General features: G+C 34.1%; 3 protein-coding genes across 3 annotated transcripts; 2 read left to right on the top strand and 1 right to left on the bottom strand.

Annotated features, from left to right (window-relative positions):
* Positions 1 to 335: 335 nt before the first annotated feature.
* Positions 336 to 2,694, top strand: LOC125200569 (putative CDP-diacylglycerol--inositol 3-phosphatidyltransferase 2). Its single transcript, XM_048098222.2, has 10 exons — positions 336 to 601; positions 695 to 779; positions 864 to 913; positions 1,096 to 1,135; positions 1,262 to 1,306; positions 1,390 to 1,455; positions 1,538 to 1,652; positions 1,731 to 1,787; positions 1,874 to 1,972; positions 2,324 to 2,694. The coding sequence occupies exons 1-10, from the start codon at positions 541 to 543 to the stop codon at positions 2,375 to 2,377; spliced, it is 672 nt and encodes a 223-aa protein (XP_047954179.1). The 5' UTR covers positions 336 to 540; the 3' UTR covers positions 2,378 to 2,694.
* A 133-nt stretch (positions 2,695 to 2,827) lies between these two features.
* On the bottom strand, positions 2,828 to 5,262 carry LOC125200568 (chloroplast protein FOR GROWTH AND FERTILITY 2-like). Its single transcript, XM_048098221.2, has 2 exons — positions 4,833 to 5,262; positions 2,828 to 3,832 (listed from the first exon to the last, which is right to left on the bottom strand). The coding sequence occupies exons 1-2, from the start codon at positions 5,133 to 5,135 to the stop codon at positions 2,993 to 2,995; spliced, it is 1,143 nt and encodes a 380-aa protein (XP_047954178.1). The 5' UTR covers positions 5,136 to 5,262; the 3' UTR covers positions 2,828 to 2,992.
* Positions 5,263 to 15,978: 10,716 nt separating this feature from the next.
* LOC125201468 (aquaporin PIP2-7) lies at positions 15,979 to 17,297 on the top strand. The gene is made up of 4 exons (XM_048099591.2): positions 15,979 to 16,403; positions 16,470 to 16,765; positions 16,838 to 16,978; positions 17,062 to 17,297. The coding sequence occupies exons 1-4, from the start codon at positions 16,109 to 16,111 to the stop codon at positions 17,179 to 17,181; spliced, it is 852 nt and encodes a 283-aa protein (XP_047955548.1). The 5' UTR covers positions 15,979 to 16,108; the 3' UTR covers positions 17,182 to 17,297.
* Positions 17,298 to 19,182: the final 1,885 nt, after the last annotated feature.

Genomic DNA, 19,182 nt, shown 5'->3' with positions numbered 1-19,182 from the left:
CATAAATGGAAAAATGAATTTGTTTAGAGTGTATTTTGGGGTGAAAATTGCATTAGGTACTAAAAATGTGATTAATAGATACCAAAAACGATATAAAATAAAGATCAGATACCATTTATGTGCGAAAGTGAAAGATTAGATACTATTTAGGCAGTTCACTCTAAAATTTAAAGTATTATTCCCATGAAATTTAAAATATATTTCTCATTAATTTAAAGTATTATTCCCATGAAATTTAAAATATATTTCTCATTAATTTATAACCTATGCATATGATATGAGAATTCCATCTACCTATTTTATACAGGTAGTCTTTATTATTCAAAGCTAGTATTTTTTTTGTTTGATTAACACTTTGCACTCATCTCTGAAATTGATTCTTGCAAGTTGCAATCAGCGATTTTTCAGTATTCTCGCACATTCGCCCCATTCTTCTGAAGCTTCTTCAAAAAATCCACGCTCTTTCAATAATTATTCATCACGGAGAGCGAATCCGTTGATTCAACCATCTGCTACACAAATTTCTTCAGATCTTTGCCAATGGCGGAGAAGTCGAGACCTAGCACCTTGTCCGTTTACCTCTACGTCCCAAACATAATCGGTAAACATTCCTTTTTCAACCTTCTCAACACTATCGCTGCCACTTAATCCATGATTTGACCGCGGTATCTTCTTTTTCTTCACTCATCCACAGGCTATGTGAGGATTCTAATGAATTGCTATGCTTTTGCGATATGCTTTAAGGACAAATATCTTTTCTCCCTTTTGTATTTTGTTAGGTAGGATTCGCGTCTCTATCTTGTTCATTTTTCCTTTTTGGTCAATCGTTATTGTGAATCTTATGTTGTGTATTGTTTTTCTAGCTTTGTATGTGATGCATTGGATGGATGGTTTGCACGCAAATTGAATCAAGGTTAGGGTTTATGATCTGCATTTCTCTGTTAACTAATTGTCGATTGCATAGCTTTCTGCTTAAATGGATCGGATGCCTGAATGTTCACACATTGTTGCACAATTGGTCATTCATAGTGTAGATTAGCCTCACCTGCTTTTTACAGTGGAATTTGGAATAACATGTTGAGCCTTGTTTTCCAGTTTCAACATTTGGTGCTGTTCTTGACATGGTGACAGACAGGTACACTTTTTGGCAATAAGTTATAGTATCTCATCTTGATGCTTGTGGTGCCTTTTTAGTATCCTTGCTTCATTTTACCCATTTTTTGAAAAAAATGTATCCTGTTTGATCCATTTTACATTGCAGGATAAGCACGGCTTGCCTGTTGGTCGTTCTCTCCCAAGTTTATAGGTAAACTAGATTAGGTTTTTATTGTAATCGAATTTGTATAAATATGCCACTATATAATAATCATCACTCGTGATGTTTGCCAGGCCTGGGTTGACTTTCTTGTCATTGCTTGCTCTAGACATTGCCAGTCATTGGTTGCAAATGTATAGGTATTGCTTTGTTACAAACCTTCCAATGTGTTTGTTCCTTTCTCAGTGTATAGATTCCATATTCACTTGCTACTTTGTGCAGTACCTTCTTGGTGGGAAAGAGTAGTCATAAGGATGTTAAGGATAGCAGCAACTGGCTTTTCAAGCTTTACTACAGGAATCGGAAGTTTATGGGTTATTGTTGTGTTTCTTGTGAGGTAGTACTAGTTACTGTCTGTTCCAGGGATGTGTTCCAAGTTTTGATATGTTACTTTATTTGTTGGTTCGGCTGACAGGTGCTTTATATTATATTGTTTCTTCTGGCAAACAATCCGACTGAGAACCTTATTCAAGTAAGGCTCGTATTACTTGATTGTTTTTTATTAGCATTAAATGAGACGTTTACTTATAGCATCCTTTTTTTGTTATTCTCTCTCAGGTTTTATTAAGCGTTTCAACGCGAAACTGGCTGTACAAGACTCTACTTCCTTTGAGTCTTGTTGGATGGGCGATCAAACAACTAATTAACATTATACAGGTATTACAAAAAAACAATGGTATTCCTCATATTGTCTAATGATATCTCTACAAATGTATGCTTAAAATGCTATGCTATGTGCATTCTTAAGTTCGGATTTCTGTATGCAACTTCTTGGTAAAAATAAGTAAATTATATGGGGATTCATTAATCTGATTTGTAGTAGTATCTTTTATTTCTGTACTCTCTCAAGTTTGCATTTTTCGCATGGTGCATCAATAGAGTAGTCCCAAAAAGGCTCACAGGTACTATCTTTAAAATGTAGCAGATGCGACTTTCATGATCATTTCTGCATTCTCCTTGATCTGTCTATCCACAAATCAAACTGCTTATTCGTTTTTCTGATTGCAGATGAAGACAGCTGCAGATGCATGTATACTTTATGACATTGCTAAGAAGCATTAGGATGGCATGACAGGCCTTGCATTGTTTCCTGCAAACTTCAAATTTCGTTTTGGTGTGACTAACGCAGCATATTTATGGATGGGGACATGGCATTCACGATTCCAACATGCGTTTTGAATCAGAAGATGATGTGCTTGTCAATGAATTCAAACGGGATAACACGTCTCACTGTTCACATTCAGGGGGGGGGGGGTCGTGTTTAACATATACATACTCTTGTCTGAATATCTCGATGTTGCTTCCCTTTGTAGAAATGTAAAAAAATGGTTTGGCCACGTTGATTAAAATCAAGCGGAGAATCATTCTTGATCTTTAAATTAGTACACCATTTCATGATATATTTTTTTTTGTTTCGCAGTTGCTTCCAAGATTGCTATGCGTTTAATGACGAATTATCTTTTACATAGTTCCTGAACTGTTTGATTCTTGATCATAAAGTTACAAATGAAATATTACAATGCACACACATCAAGTATAGTATATAAATGAACATTATCATAGCACATCTCATACATTTAAAAATGAGCTTTAGCTCTCAATTTACTAAATCAATCACCTTCAAATCCTCAGCTACATCTCATCTAAACATACCATAGTTCAGGCTCAGAATGAAAATCAATAGAGACTAAATCCGAAATATTGGCTAACTAGAAGAGAAAGCCCCATCGCAATTGCTATGAGGGAAGACGCCCAAGTGAGCTTCTCTGTTATCCGGGGAACTCTCTCCTTTAGTGCCTCGCTACACGAGCCTATAAAGACAGTATAACTTCCCATTGCAATGACTGTTCCAACTAGAAACATCAACAAAAACGCAGCACCAGCTAGTCGGGAAGGCAAAGCAAGTGCAGGCAAGATCATCATCAGTGCATCAGGCTGAAGCCCGTGGACAATTCCCGTGGCAAATGTAGCAAATCCGATCTTCTTCTTTCCAACTGGTTGGCTCACAAGGGCTTCGTACTCACTAACATCACATTCGCCATTTTCTAGGGCAACGCAAGGTACAGGGACTTCTGAAGCTTCCCGGATACCCATTCCACCAATGACAAGAAGAGTTAACCCCACAACTCTTGTTCCCCATGTTCTGATGACCTCAATATGAAGCCGGTCCTTCAAAATTAAAAACAGCAAGCCAAACAGTACCTGGCCAGCATCATGCCCACATCCCCATAGAGCTCCAACAGCAGCACTTTCCATTTTGGAGCGGCCAATTGAGAGTGGAGCTAATGCAGCGAGGTGATCTGGTCCAGATAGTGTGTGCAGACAGCCAGCGAAAAAGCCTGTCCACGCACTGCTTAGCAACTCACTGCGAATGAGAGTGTTACCAACTGCAACTGCTGCTGGAGCTCCTGAATGGGCTGCAGTTTGGAGACTTGCAATGGCTGGAGATACAGTAGCTGGATGGAGAAATGATAAAATGAATGCTGATAGAAGTATTACCTTCCCAGTATTAACCACCTGTAACAACCACCCAATAACATTAGGGTTAACTAGTTCAGTTATCCTAGTTTCTATATATGAGCAGCAATTACTTTGACGAGTGCATTATGAATTGCATTTGTTATTTGCTCTGTAAAAACAGCAACCTTAGAAAGCAGAGTTACTCAATTTGTTACATAATCAACCATCTGCATATATTTATTATTTAGTAACTAGTAGTTGACATTAACTAGTCCCTTTTAATCATGAGTTTTTATTAAATGGATATAGAAAACTAAGGCCCGTCTTGATATGATGGAATGGAATGTGATTCCTGCTTCCATTCTATTCATTTGCTTGATACGATGGAATGAACCAGGGAATGGAATGAAAATGCAAAGGAAATGCAATGAAATTGTCATTTCATTCCTACCTTCATCCCATTCCACCCTCACTCCATTCCATCATACCAAGAAGGGCCTAAGTCATTTGTTACAATTTTCATACTACAAAATACAGATTTTGGAGAGGGTCATTCTGCAATACTATCAATTTTGTTCTTAGCTATTCCAACTTGCTAAATCAGAGTTTTGGTCTTTGAAAGAAAAACAATTCAGGAGGAATAATTATAAGCAAAAAAGCTTTGATCTTACTCATTCTAACGCATATACCATATGGGAATATAGCATCCCAGAATTACCCACTTATTTTGACATATATGAAAGATAATTTATTTGTTCATAACATTCTGTAATTCTTTCCAAGCTTTGTGTTTTTGTCATGGATAAAAGCATACTTTAATTTTCAACACTTGACAAACTACTAATGCCACAAAAGATTCAATCTTTGACCACATGATCACATCTGAAGCCCGTAATACAAATTCAACACCACATTCAACTTCATATCTATCAGAATCGAAGGAAGAATATTCATTTTGATGGAAAACAGAAAGCAAACATAATTAGTCACAGAACCAACGAAAACAAACCCAAAATTGAGCAATCTAAGAAACCATAAGAAAACAAAATATGAATACCTTTTGCTGGCGACACAGTTTCTGAGCAAGCCATTTGAGAAAACCCGGCTCCGGCGCAGACTCCACGAGAGGCTCCAAATTAATCTCAGGCGAATTATCCGCACCTTTGCGGGAAAGAAAACCTGAGGTGTTGACATTGAGACTGCAGGAAACTGACTTCAATCGGCGCGGAAACGAAGATGAAGGAGACAATGATGATGGTCGGAGTCGTTGGGGCGAATCCGCTTGAGCGAGTTGTGGAAGAAACGGCGAATTGAGGCGGCGTTTGAGAGGAACGGAATTGGAGTAGATCAACCTCTCCATTTCGTCGCTGATTCCACCAACAATAAATTACCCCTTTATTTGAAAAAAAATTAATTGGAAATCAGATTTGAAGATAACGCAAAGTCATAGACTAGGATTTGTGTACCTACTGTCCAGGTTGGTTGGCAGTTACCACTCTCTTTCTTATCTAAAATTCTCACAATATACATTTACTTTCTTATTTTTTAATAGGGCCCACGTGCTGGCCCGACAGTATTATAAGAGGTGTTTAACTCCTAGAAGTTCACCTTCCAAGGGCTCACACTTTTCACTATTGGGTCGTTAACCCACTATCCTGCCAGAAGCCCACCTTCCAATGTCTCACACTTCCCACTGTCACCTCCAAGGTCTCACACTTGTATTTAAGAGATATTGCAACTACACGTCAAATCGATCCTTGTTCATTTTTACAACGCCGTCCCTTCGAAACCAACTGCGCTGTCCCTGCTACCCAATTTCCTTCTCTCTTTGTTTTAATCTTGAGAGTAGTATTTAATTAAATCATTCACACGATCTAACCCTTTTTCAAGTAGACTAGATCAATTCAAAGTAACCTTCCGATTTTTCATGAAATACTTTTTAATTATTTTTTATGATCGATTATATAATTGGGAAAGGGTATTATGTGGTACCACTACATTCTACGTGTATCAGAATATTATTACTTGTATTAGACAATTATTTATACAAACAACTTCACAAATTTGAGAGGGGCCAAGTTTTGTGACTACTTTAGACAATTATTTATACAAAAAACTTCACAAATTTGGGAGAGACCAAGTATTGTGACTACTTTGATTAGAATTTATTTAGAATGGCCCAACATTTCTTTTACCGCTCTTTTCTCACTCGTGTAACATTTTAGTCAATTGAGAAAGATGTAATTAATTTTTAGTAAAAAAGTGTTTCTTGAGATTCTTTATTAGCTTTGGAAAATGAAAGAAAACATGATAATTGATTAAGGAGTAACTCCTAACCACATTGTTTGAATAAGTTGAAGGTGACGTTGTCGCCTAATTACATCCACAATTGCACCCAATATCGCATGGACAGAGTTGGTGGCTTTCACATCTTCCTTTATACTAGTAGCTACCAACTAATTTGGAATTATGAATCATTTTTCAATTTTTTTAAGCTATCAACTTAGACTAGTTTGGAGATATTTTCTAAGTGGAATTTATAATTCATTTTCTAACCTTTTTTAAATACATCTTGCAGTATTAATTCGAGATCCTTTCGTTACAATTTACAAATGATATTAAGAGAAGTGTTCAAACTTCAAGTATCTGTCCTGCCAATGGGGAAATGTCAAAGCAAAATAAGGAATGGTGAAATGATGTCAACATTATTATGAATTTATGATAGCGTTGGTGGATCTTTATATTGTCTTATTATAGATATGATTGTATATCATCGCATATTATACCATGAAAGTTCTTTGTCAAATATTTTGACGAAAAGTTTAAAAAGTATAAAAGCAATACAACTAATCAAGAGATGTTGAACTGCAGCTCGCGATTTGGTTTGGAGTCATGTTTGATGAACTAGATTTCATGGGTAGGATATCATATCTTGACTGGCATACGTTTGATTAATTAGTTTGACTTTTCTTTTTTTTTAGATAAATTATTCAAAAAAGTTTAATCAAATTTGTCTATCACATATTTTAAAAATCAATTGAAAAGATCATGAAATTTAATATTGTTTGCAATTGTTTCAAGATAAATTTACTTTGCAAATTCTATTTGATACTACTATAAGAGTATACATGAACGTCATCATTGTTGGGTTAAATAATATCGTCTATGTATACAGAAAACAATATCGTTTAAATGAAAAACATAGCCGACTTTTTTTCCGATAATTACAACAAATCTAAATTTAATTATTTCTCAATAGATTTTCAAAATTTTGGGGCGGAATAAAGTTTGATTAGTTTATAGTACTAGTATTTGGTAAATTGGTAGTCCCTATCTTATAGCAATTGAATGCGACCATATTTCTAAGATTCCATCTAATTAATATCGTGGCTTCCACACGCGGCCATGCAATTTCCAATCACTGTCTTGTGCCTCTCACATGCAGTCTTGCACATACCACACGCCTTCTTACAAATTAGTATATGCTTCAACTACATATATAAACATTCTTAATTCATTCATAATCGGAATAGAACAAATAAAAACATTTGTTTTGATAATATTAAATCCAGATAAACTCAATATTAGTACTATATTATTGTATGTTCATGAAGGCGTGGGGACTTGCAATCTTGGTGAAGGCCGAGATGTTCGTTACAAGTTCATGTAATTAATAGATCTAGTACATTTAGAATCTTAGATAAATCTATAATTTATTAGTAATCTTCTGTAAGTTGTTAGGCACTAAATTTGTAATAGGATAATTAGTAACTTAAGCACAATATGCTGTGAATTATCATCGTTGTAAGAGACAGTCATCATTTTGAAAAATTACAGTATATTTACCCCAAAATACTAAACATGAGATATTTTTTTAAAAAATAAACATGCTAAGGTGTAATAGACGAATAGAGACAGCAATATTTTATAGTACTACTAGTAAAAATAAAATAATGAGTGTTTATATAAATACTGGTGAATTTGGCCCAAATAAAGTATGGATTGATTTCCGTTGGAGTGAAGAGATGTGGGCCAATATAATTTTTATTGGGCTGATTTAGATACTAGGCAGATAGTTTGGGTAGAAATTTATATCTAAGCTGGGATTTCGATTTTTATTTTTGTAGAGGGATATAGTGGCAGGATTTTCAAAATTATTAATCACAGGGTATAGGCTCTTTTATACATAATCTGATAATCAGGTAATCAGGGCTAAGGGATGTCGGTTTAGTTTGAAATTAGCCTCTATAGTATAGTGTAAGTTGAAATGTGTTATACTCATAATCATGTGCAATTTAGCTTAGGTTAAAGTTCAGCTCGGGATCTCTTATCGATACACTAAGGCATGTAGTTACCTTTCGTTAATCACAAATTCAACAAGTTCTTTTACCTTTACTGTGAGATAATAACTCATATATGTCTGCAGACATAGTTTAGTTGGTTCCAGAGTTATAAATGTCCTAATGAGCAACGTTCGAGTCCCACAGCACGTAGTGTGGGAGTAACATTTCTCAGGCCCATTATGGGTTTTGAGGAAGGGCTTCTTGTAGGTTCATGGCAGCTAACTTCCCTTTTAGCGGGCCAGTGAAGTGAGTATTTTATTTACGTCCTCCCGGATACCTCATCGAGCTAGGGTGTAACGAGATTCAATCTTTTTTGTCCCAAATATAATAACTCAAATAATTAATTTGTGCGGATATAGTTTTATAACCAACCATTTTAAGAATCGTAGCAGGAAGGTTACCGGTATTTTATTTGAGTAGTGATTTAGAGACATAATGTCTCCAAGCCATAATACCCCTATGTCTCTTTGACATAAGATTAATTCAAATATGGACTAATATATCCTAATTGGATTATACATGCCAAATCAAATTATATATATCCGTATTGATTTTAGCTAAATTGTAATATTCCGTTTTCATTAATGCATTAGATTAGACATTATTTTTACAAATATTAGGCAGATTTTTATATTTTCTTAAGTAGTAGTATTAGGAAGCTAGTATATTTTATTACTATATTATTTTTATATCTTAATTATATTTGTAATGTGCTTTGTAGATTTTCTTTCTATTTTTTATACTTTTTATATACCATTAGTTAGTTTGTATTTTAATTTTTATATAAGATATACTCCGTATTTTGTATTTTATTTTTTATTTTGTGATTATAATATTGTTAGTTTTACATAATATGGCTTGTTTTCTTAATTGTGCTATAAAATAAGTAACTATTTTAATTTTATATGTATGACTTTGAAGTTGAATATTATGGTTATAATAACTCAATTTTTTTAATTTTAAAAATAGTAAATAATAAATGAGTTAATAACATATGATTATATTTTTTTATTAAGATATGACTATAGCGTTTCAAAAATGAAGAATTAAATGAAATTAAATTTGGGATTGTAAAGAATTACAATAAAATCTATGAAATTCCTAAAATCAAAATCACAAACTTAATTTATATCAATAAATCAAAAGTGTGAACAATTTTCCGCAAATAAAAAGGGTACTAATTGCAGTGGACGGACCAAAATTAATATGTCCAAAAAGGCAAATATTAAATTTATATTTTTTGTAAAATTATTAAAGCATTTGATTTTTTAATATTTTAAAATTATTTGTTTTATTATTTTTTCATATTAATGGAAAATAGCTAAAAATTGATAAACTTTTACTTATACATTCATTAATTTATTTTTTCAGCAAATTAAATAAATAAATAAATCAACTATGTATAAAAATTATTCCCTTATACAAATAATCTTCGAACTTATATAGGAATGCATTGGAATATTAATCCATATCTTCCATATATATAGTTCCCATAATGAAGTCATCTTATTTATATCATACGTAATTAATACCCCTTATTCAAATTTTCCATTTTCTAGATGTAGGGGCAAAAAAGAACCTTTATAAATTACAAATTTTATTAAAAATAAAATATAATATAATATTACTATTTAACCCTCGCTATGGCATTATGACTTGGAGACATTATGTCTCTAAAACATTTTCCATTTTATTTATGCTTCTCTTTACTTTTTTAAACATCGGCCACACTCTCAAACAAAATCTTTTTATAAACAAAGATGAAAGGATTATGGTGAAATGCATATATATTACTCCAGCCACTTCAATATATGCATAATATAATTCATTAAATGTAAGTAGCTTTTGTGTGTTAACTTTATTTATACAAAAAAAAACAAAAAAACAAAGCAATTATAGAGTAGTGGTAATAAATAAGAATAGAGTTGAGATGCATGTTGAAGCGGAAGTGAAGAATGAAGACAAGCAGCCCTGGCTCAACTCAATTATTAGTATTATTAGTTATTAGTAATATATATAGCACAAGAGAGATAAAAGTGACGAGAAAGTGGTCCTATAATCCCATTTTTTGTGCCTCTCTATTTTCTTATAAAAAACATGAAGGCCAGCTGTTTGTCACATGAGCCAGACAATTTTAATATTTTACATTTGAACTTTTATTATATGATCACCTTGTAGTTGTATTATATATATGCTTCTTAAAAAATATAAAGCAAATTTATACAACTCGCATTCGCTATCAAAGCAAGCCAAATAATTATTGATATGGATTTGAATCAGTGTTTAGGAGTATATCCATCTTCAAAGGTTTCCGTTGATACTCTACCTCATTCCTTTGTGAAATAACAAAATTGAAATTCTGATAAGAAAAAAAGTGCCCCAAATTGTCACTTAATTGTAATATCTTCAATTGTATGCCGTAATTTGAAAATTATGTATTGATTGGGGTATCTAAAAAGTGCTCCAAATTTTATATTCGTGACCTTGCCCCCGTAACAATGTGTGTTTGGAATGGTAATATTCGATATAATTGATCAAATCTTTTTTTTCATAAATATATGTTGAGTATTATACTCGATTACTATATATTGTGTCTAAATTAAGAGTTAAATGGATAGGGACAGTTCCAAATAAAGGACAGCATAATTGACAACGATTCCACCTAATCTCTAACATAATTATGTGGTCACAGATAAGCTTTGTCTTGAAAAAATATCGAATATTGAAAGTATATATGCTAAGGTCGTGAAGTGTAATGTGATAAGCTTATGTCATTTTTTTACTTTTTAATATGTAGTCTCCAAAGTTTCTTCCACCTTTTTCTATTATTTTATAAACATGAAATATGCTCAAGCTATAATTCATTGACGAACTAGAAAATCAAGCAAATTTATTTTAACCATATATACATCAATAATTATTTCTATTCCAAATGTATACATAATATTATGTGATTATATACCATATGATTCATATTGAAGATGGATGTATTTGGATCTATGCATAAAAAACTCAGATGGTATTTTTATCTTATAGAAGAATAGTTATTCCTCATTAATAGCACCTACGTCATATTTCCGTGTCCTTTGTCTTTGTTTGCAAACCAAGTACTACACCCTTGAGTAATCTTTAGGTTAAGGAAAATGATTTCACTTGTAAAAAAAGGCTTGATCCTGAGAATTATCCACGGCGATTTCTCCAATATCGGTAAATATAAGACGTGAAAATTACATTTTCTATATTACAAGGACAAATTAACCCAATCAGCTTGTGTTAGGTAACACATCCACATTTATTAAACACTCTCTTACGTAATGATGATTATAGCATTCGGATCCTATCTATTCTACCAACACATTCATTTGTCATATTAATGATATCATTACATTTGCTTAAGCAAATACAGCACTCCATGCGTTCCATAATAACAGAGACATTCCATTTTGCACATTCGTTTTGAAAAAATAATTATAAATAGTTAAAGTGGTGAAAAAGTAAAGTAAGAAAAAGAATAATGTAAAAAAGAGTCTTATCTATAATATTATCTCTCTTACTTTACTTTTTTCTCCACTTTAATTATTTATAATTATTTTTACAAAACGAGTGCGCAAAATGAAATGCCTCTATTACTGTGAAACGGAGGGAGTAATTAACAAAGTCCCCCTTCACGAATTTTACAGTTGCTACTTCTCGTATCAATATATTGGGTATTTAAAAAGAGAAATACATGGACCATTTCTGAGTATGATTGTGGTAAGACCATGAGATAAAATGTAATACTACTAAAGAATAACAACTTAATACATTAACATTACCCATAGTAATACTACTGAAATAATTAAATTATCTATGTCCCTCGATAGACATTCAAATACTGAGACCTTTGACGAGAGTGACTGAAATTAAGCAGATCTACTATCGATAGACGAGGTAACTGAGAGAACAGAAATTAAACATCGAAACCATGCAAAAATGAATAGATCCAGACACTGGACGCTTCATCCGCTCCGGATCCAAGCCATCCACAACAACCACAGCAATTCCCATCTCTGATCACACAGATTCAACCAAATTCAACCGATCAGCCACGATCTCCACACAATTCAACTCAACAACTCAGATCAACCGCTAAAAGCATCCAAAGTAACAGGAAAGCAGAAATAACATGAAGCGAAACCATAACAAGAACTTCCATAGCTAAACAAGTGCAGATCCAACATAAATTAAACAAACTAAGGCCGAGCTTCGAACAACGAAGTCTCGGGAAATTCGGAAACGGGAACTTAAAACAGAAACTAAATTGTATCTTCGCCTCGCGTAGAGACGGTGTTACACAAACTAATTCTTTAACATGAACCCTAAAAACCCCCAAACTGATCCCCCAAGTGTGTGTGTAGAGCGTGAGAAAACTGAGCTAAGAGCTAAAAGGATGATGATGATCTCTCATGTATGTCGCGTGCTCTTATTTATAAGGAGTTGAGCTTCTAGATCCTTCCTTGTATTTCTCATTCTGCCCTTTATCTAGAATGCTCATCCGTCAGGTAAACTCTCTTCTCTTCTGCTCACTTTCTCTATCAGCCTCATTCTCCAGGCAATCTTCTCCTTCCTTCCTGGATCTGACATTTTCTCTGCACACCTGGCTTACAAAACCGTGTTAGACCCGGGAAATTACAGAATTTAACCCCATAACCAATGCATGAAACTAGCCTTATCAATAACTCAATATTTTTAATTAATACTCCCTCCGTCCCGGAGTATTAAACTCACTTCTTTTGGGCACATGATTTAAGGAATTGATATTTAAATAGTTAAAGTGGAGAGAGTAAAGTATGAGAGAGGGAAAAAGTAGGGGAGAGAAGAGAAAAAAAAGTAGGTGGAGAATAAAATAAGATAGATGCTTTTTGCTAAAAAAGGAAATGAGTCTAATATGTTGGGACATCCCAAAAAGGAAAGTTGGTCTAATACCTTAGGACCAGGGACGAAGCCACATTGGGGCTTGGGGGGCCACTGGGCCCCCCAGCTATTCAAATTTTACCTATATATATAATAAATTGATACCATTAGCATGATTGGACCTTAGCGCAGTTGGTTTGGCTTGCGGTCTCTCTCTGTTGTTCAGTGTTCGAATCCCACAAAAGGCACAAGTCGGTATTTTTTGCGTGTTCTTTCCTTTGGTACAATTCAAATATTTTAACTACCCCACACTTTTCACATACTTTGCCAGCCAAAAGACTTCTCATTTACATATTAGTACTAATTATATTTTCATTTCTAAATTTGGATTATGTTCAAAAGACAATTATATCAAATAATTGGTAGCTAACTTGATTAATTTAATGTTAGTCACTGTTTGTTGTACTTTCATTTCTTTTATTATTTTAATGAATATCTATAGGAGTATAACATTTGTATGATACTCAAGTAATTATTTTATAAAAAAATGTAAATTTTATTCTAAACAATACTAATTCAATAGAATTCTTTATATATTAATTATAGATATGTGAAAAAAATTATACTCACTGCGTCCCCAAAAAATAGTTTCATTTTGTCATTTAGGTTGTTTCTAAAAAATAATTTCATTTCAAAAAGGGTTATCCACTTTTTTCTCTTCTATCCCTTACTTTTTTCTCTTTTACTCTCTTACTTTATCGATTTTTTCTCTCCTCTCTCTTACTTTGTTGATTTTTTATCTCTTTTATCTGACTTTACCAATTTCTCATTAAACTCGTGTCTTCCACAAAGAGGGACCATTTTATATGTACGGAGGGAGAATTATATAGTACTAGTAGTTTATTAATAGCAATTTTGAAGGTGTCACAACCGCTTTTTAATTACATTATATGCTATTTTGATATTTATGTTGCTTTTAACGATAGTACACATATATATCACTGTTTTCTACTATTTTATCTCTAATTCTTTCCCTCTCATAGCCATCTTAATCTATTGCCTACTCGTGCACTGTAAGTCGCAACTGCTTTCGGCTATATTGATGCCGACTGAAAAATATCTACCAGTTAATAATAGTGTTTTGGGCTCCCCGGTGTAAAATTTCTGGCTTCGTCTCTGCTTAGGACGGAGGGAGTACGACAAGATTAATCCAAAATTAAACTAGGAACTAAAGTCATTTCGTTATAAATATCTATTCAATTATTTGCAAGCCATATTTACAGTATTTGAAATTAATGTGTTAATCCATAATTCCCATTTATTCTATTATGTTTCTTTTTAAAGAAGAATTTTGAATTTTTTTCTAATAACTAATCATGTTATTTATGTCAAATTCGATAGTCATATTCATTTTAACTTAATATTTCTATGTCTAAAAAAAAGTAGTCTCATAATTTGTTTTACCCGCCAATCACTCCAGCCTCATACTAAAAATATTTCAAAATAAAACAATAATAATTAAGTAAGCCTCATGCTTAAATAAAAAAAAAGTAATATATCAAATAATAACACATTATTTTTGGTGTATTTTGAGCATGTTCTTGTGAAACTAAAGGATAAAGACGCAGTGGTAATTCCGCCCCCTTCTTTATAGGTTTCTGGATCCGCCACTGAGTACAATATCATCAGAATTTCCAAATAATTCGATTTTGAAATCGAATTAGTAGATTACAGAAAGCATTTAACGATTAGTAAAAAGAAAACAAAGAAATTGCCATTTGAATTCGAAAATCACGTGAGTAGTGGAAGTATCCGAGGTAAAAGATGAAGAACAGAGACAAAAGAAACATGGAACCGTTGGGGAAAAAGAAGAAACGATGAAGTACTGAATCGGAAAAAGACATGTAACCGTTGGAATTTGGATTGGCTGCGATGTATGGACCTGCCTACAGCTAAGCACAACCCTATGTACAGATCATTGTTTCACACTCATTACCAAACCACCCACTTTATCCCCACCTATCCAAACTCTCTCGTAAAAAACCTATACAATTCAACTTTTACATAGGAGTATTTTATTAGTAGTAGTATAATTATGAGAATATTAATTTGGACTTTCTTAATATTTTTAAAGATACTATCATTATAATTTAATCGATTGAAAGTATTTCGACAGAGAGGCGTGATTATAACTAGTAGTATGAACTTAGAACAAGTGCCATAGTTTCATATCAATAGAGACTTGTGGCCAAAAATCACTTAATTGTCCCAAACAACATAAAACATTATAAAATCGTAAGGTTTCCCACATTAATACAAAAATACATGTCGGTCCCACTTGAAATTCCTGTAATTAACCCCAGAACATTATTATTATGCGGCCAATTGCAATGATAATGTTCTAGGTTAGACCTGTCCGCCAATACTTCACTCCGTGTATAATAGTAGAAAGTATATTTAAAAAGTTAGTGGAGTGCTTATTCTATCTGCAAATAGTCAGTTTTTCAATTTTGTTACGTTGGTGAATGGAAACCTCAGTTCATAATTATTCGAGTTGTCCCATTATAAGAGTCACTCTTCACTTCACTCACATTGTATTATAAAATTAATATAAAAATGTGGACATTATATTTAACTAACTTTTTCAACCCACTATTGTTTATATTTCTTAAAACTCGTGCCATACTAAATGTCATACGTATTGTGGAACAGAGAGAGTACTATAAATGATAAAACAAGTACAGTACGATTTTTTCAAAACAAATATATAAAAAAGAAGTGACTCAACATTTTTTGGGACAGAGGGAGTAACTTTTATTGTGGGACGGAGTAGAATCCATATACCCATTCTTCTTAATAATTTTTCAAAATGTGAATCCTATTCGCTGACGGGTGAAGTAAAAAATGTGAGTGATATATCATTAACAAAATTAGTTAAAAGTAAGTGCGACAATTATCAACGGATAGTGAGAATTAATGGCTGAGTAAGGAGTAATACTAGTCTTCTCCAGGCTTATAAACTCCACCTTGTGCTGAAAACCAGACTCCACCAACAGCAATTCAGCCGATAGAGAGAGAGAGTAGAAAAGAAGCAGACATGACGAAAGATGTGAGCGAAGAGCCGGAGGTCCACCACCACGGCAAGGACTACGTGGACCCACCGCCAGCCCCGCTGCTCGACTTAGGCGAGCTCAAGCTCTGGTCCTTCTACAGAGCCCTCATCGCCGAGTTCATCGCCACCCTCCTCTTCCTCTACGTAACCGTCGCCACCGTCATCGGCCACAAGAAGCTCAACGCCGCCGACCACTGCGACGGCGTCGGCATCCTCGGCATCGCCTGGGCTTTCGGCGGCATGATCTTCATCCTCGTCTACTGCACCGCCGGAATCTCAGGTTCATCTCTTTCAAAACCCTAGAAAAATCCCCAAATTAAAAATTAAGCGTTGAAATGAAATGTAGGTGGGCACATCAACCCTGCGGTGACATTCGGGCTGTTCCTGGCCCGGAAGGTCTCGCTGATTCGGGCTGTGGCGTATATCGTAGCTCAGAGCTTGGGCGCCATCTGCGGCGTTGGTTTGGTGAAAGCTTTCATGAAAAGCTACTACAACAAGCTCGGCGGCGGAGCTAACTCGGTTAGCACAGGCTACAACACCGGAACTGCACTTGGCGCTGAGATCATTGGCACCTTCGTGCTCGTCTACACCGTCTTCTCCGCCACTGACCCCAAGAGGAGCGCCCGTGACTCTCACGTTCCTGTAAGCTCTATTGCACATTCTCACATTCTTTTTTTTTTCTCTCATTTTTTTTAATTTTTTTTTTAATTTTAGGTTTTGGCTCCGCTCCCCATCGGATTTGCGGTGTTCATGGTTCATTTGGCGACAATCCCCATCACCGGAACAGGAATCAATCCGGCGAGAAGCTTCGGTGCTGCGGTTATCTACAACAACGGAAAAGTTTGGGATGATCATGTAAGGATTAATTTGAGGTTATGTTTTTGAATAATTGTGGAATGAGTTTGTAATTAATGTATGTGTGTGAATTGGAATGGCAGTGGATATTCTGGGTGGGACCGTTCGTGGGAGCTCTGGCCGCGGCGGCGTACCACCAGTACATATTGAGGGCCGCGGCCATCAAGGCGCTGGGATCATTCAGGAGCAATGCGAGCAACTGAGACGCTATATGCACAATTGGATTATTGATGTGTCGTTGCTATTAATTTATTTATTATCTATATGTTTGCTTTGTGTGAATCCCTTCGTACAGTTATAATTAATATTTTTATCTGTTTCTCCATATTGTAAATTATTTGCTTCTCTATCTCTTTTTACCTAAGTTTTAAATTCTATGTACTCAATTACCATTAAAGAAATGAGTACGACAATAAAATACAACAACATTTAATTAGCCAACAATATTGTTCAGTAACTGTTTTTATAACTTAAGTTGGTACATAATTACCAATCATACTATTAAGTAATGCTTCAAAATTAAGGTATCATGAGTTAAATTTGAAGAAGTAATTAATGCCCACTCAAAGCACTAACTTTCATTATTTGTGTTGAGAATGATGGCCCCATTCCCCATGTGTTGGGAGTTCTATGAGAGCTTCATCATGCTGAGATTCGTGGAATGATGGCACCAAAAACCATTATTTGTCTTGAGAATGATGGCACCAAAAACCATTTGCAAGGTGTAAAATAGTGCAGTAATAAATTCATTTTTATAGTAATAACTTGCAAAAGTGTAGTATTAGATTTGAACTGAGATTTTTGATATCATTAATACCCACTCTATAATTAGACTACTTAATCCCAAACAAGGTGGTAGTGTTGGAGTACTGGTATTTGAGATGTGTTAATACTTAATACAATATCTTTTACTATTTAACTAGTGGGGGAGTGTTATATTGCTAACTCATAACTTAATTGTTTCCTACAACTAAATAATAGCCATTAGATATTCAAACTAAGGGCTTAGATCATTAATCCCTAAATGTCAATACGATCAACAAAAAACGTCAATAAGACCATATGATTAATTCCAAAAAAAATCAATAGGGGTATTAATGTCAATTAACTACATATTTAGTTATAACTAACTTTTAAAAGAAATCCCAAAACTTTAAATTCATATAACATATATCAAATTAAAGATAATTTCATAAGAATTCCAACGATATCCTACATGCATATGTTCCGACATCAAAATTTGAAAAAATTTCGAAAATTTTTACTCCATTTTTTCGTACAAGCAGAAATGTCAACATACTATATAAAATGTGTTAACATTCTTAAAGCATTGTGTTAACATTCTCAAAGCATTGTGTTGATATTTACGAAACACTATATTGACATTTTCATCTAAAACCCTAATTTGGAGTTTTTTTTTATCTTTTTTATTTTATTAATAAAGTGAAAATTACACGTGTCAAATTATAGACCACACGTTTTCTAAAATCATATTGCCTTAAATTAATTATAGTTAATAATTAAATGATAATTGACAATTGATCACTCCCCACAGTTATATATTATATGAAGATATAGAAACTAAGTAACAAAACACATTAATAATCCAACAAAAATTAGCGCAAAAAGTAATGGATATGGAATCCTACGATTCCTATCTGATCATGAGTTTGGCCTTGTCCAATATAAGAATGCCGCGTGTAAACCTATATCTGGGAAGAAAATATGCTTTATCCAAAGGTAACCATAATCGGGAAAGGTCTCTCTGCAATTTTCTAGAGAGGATTAAAAGAACCTTGACCACTTTACATGGAGACAGTTCCAAAATCTGACAATATAATAATGGAAAATGAAATGATTATGTTTGTCATTTTTGATACTCCTCATCAATGAACTTTAGCTAACGCACTAATAATTTAGATATAAAGATGGATCATTCAGGAAACTTCACCAAAATTTATTCGGCCCTACGTCCTATTTAATCTCCATCCCTTCCATTCCACGATAGAAGCTCAGAGCATCCGCAACACGGGCTCGATGCAGGCTCGATCTCGTCTCAACGAGACGAGCCAGCATCGAGACAGTGTTGCGAGGACGAGACGAGACATCTCGTCGCGCGACGCGACCCGGCGAGGCCGGCCTCGAGCTGGCGAGACGACACGCGCGCCCATGTGGCGCGCGCTGGAGCATTGCGTGACGCCCAC

Source organism: Salvia hispanica, chromosome 2 (genome assembly GCF_029641045.1).
Source record: "Salvia hispanica isolate PSC_SH4W2 chromosome 2, Shi_PSC_v1, whole genome shotgun sequence".
Classification (NCBI taxonomy): Eukaryota; Viridiplantae; Streptophyta; class Magnoliopsida; order Lamiales; family Lamiaceae; genus Salvia; species Salvia hispanica.
This window is presented reverse-complemented; position numbering and strand designations above follow the sequence as displayed.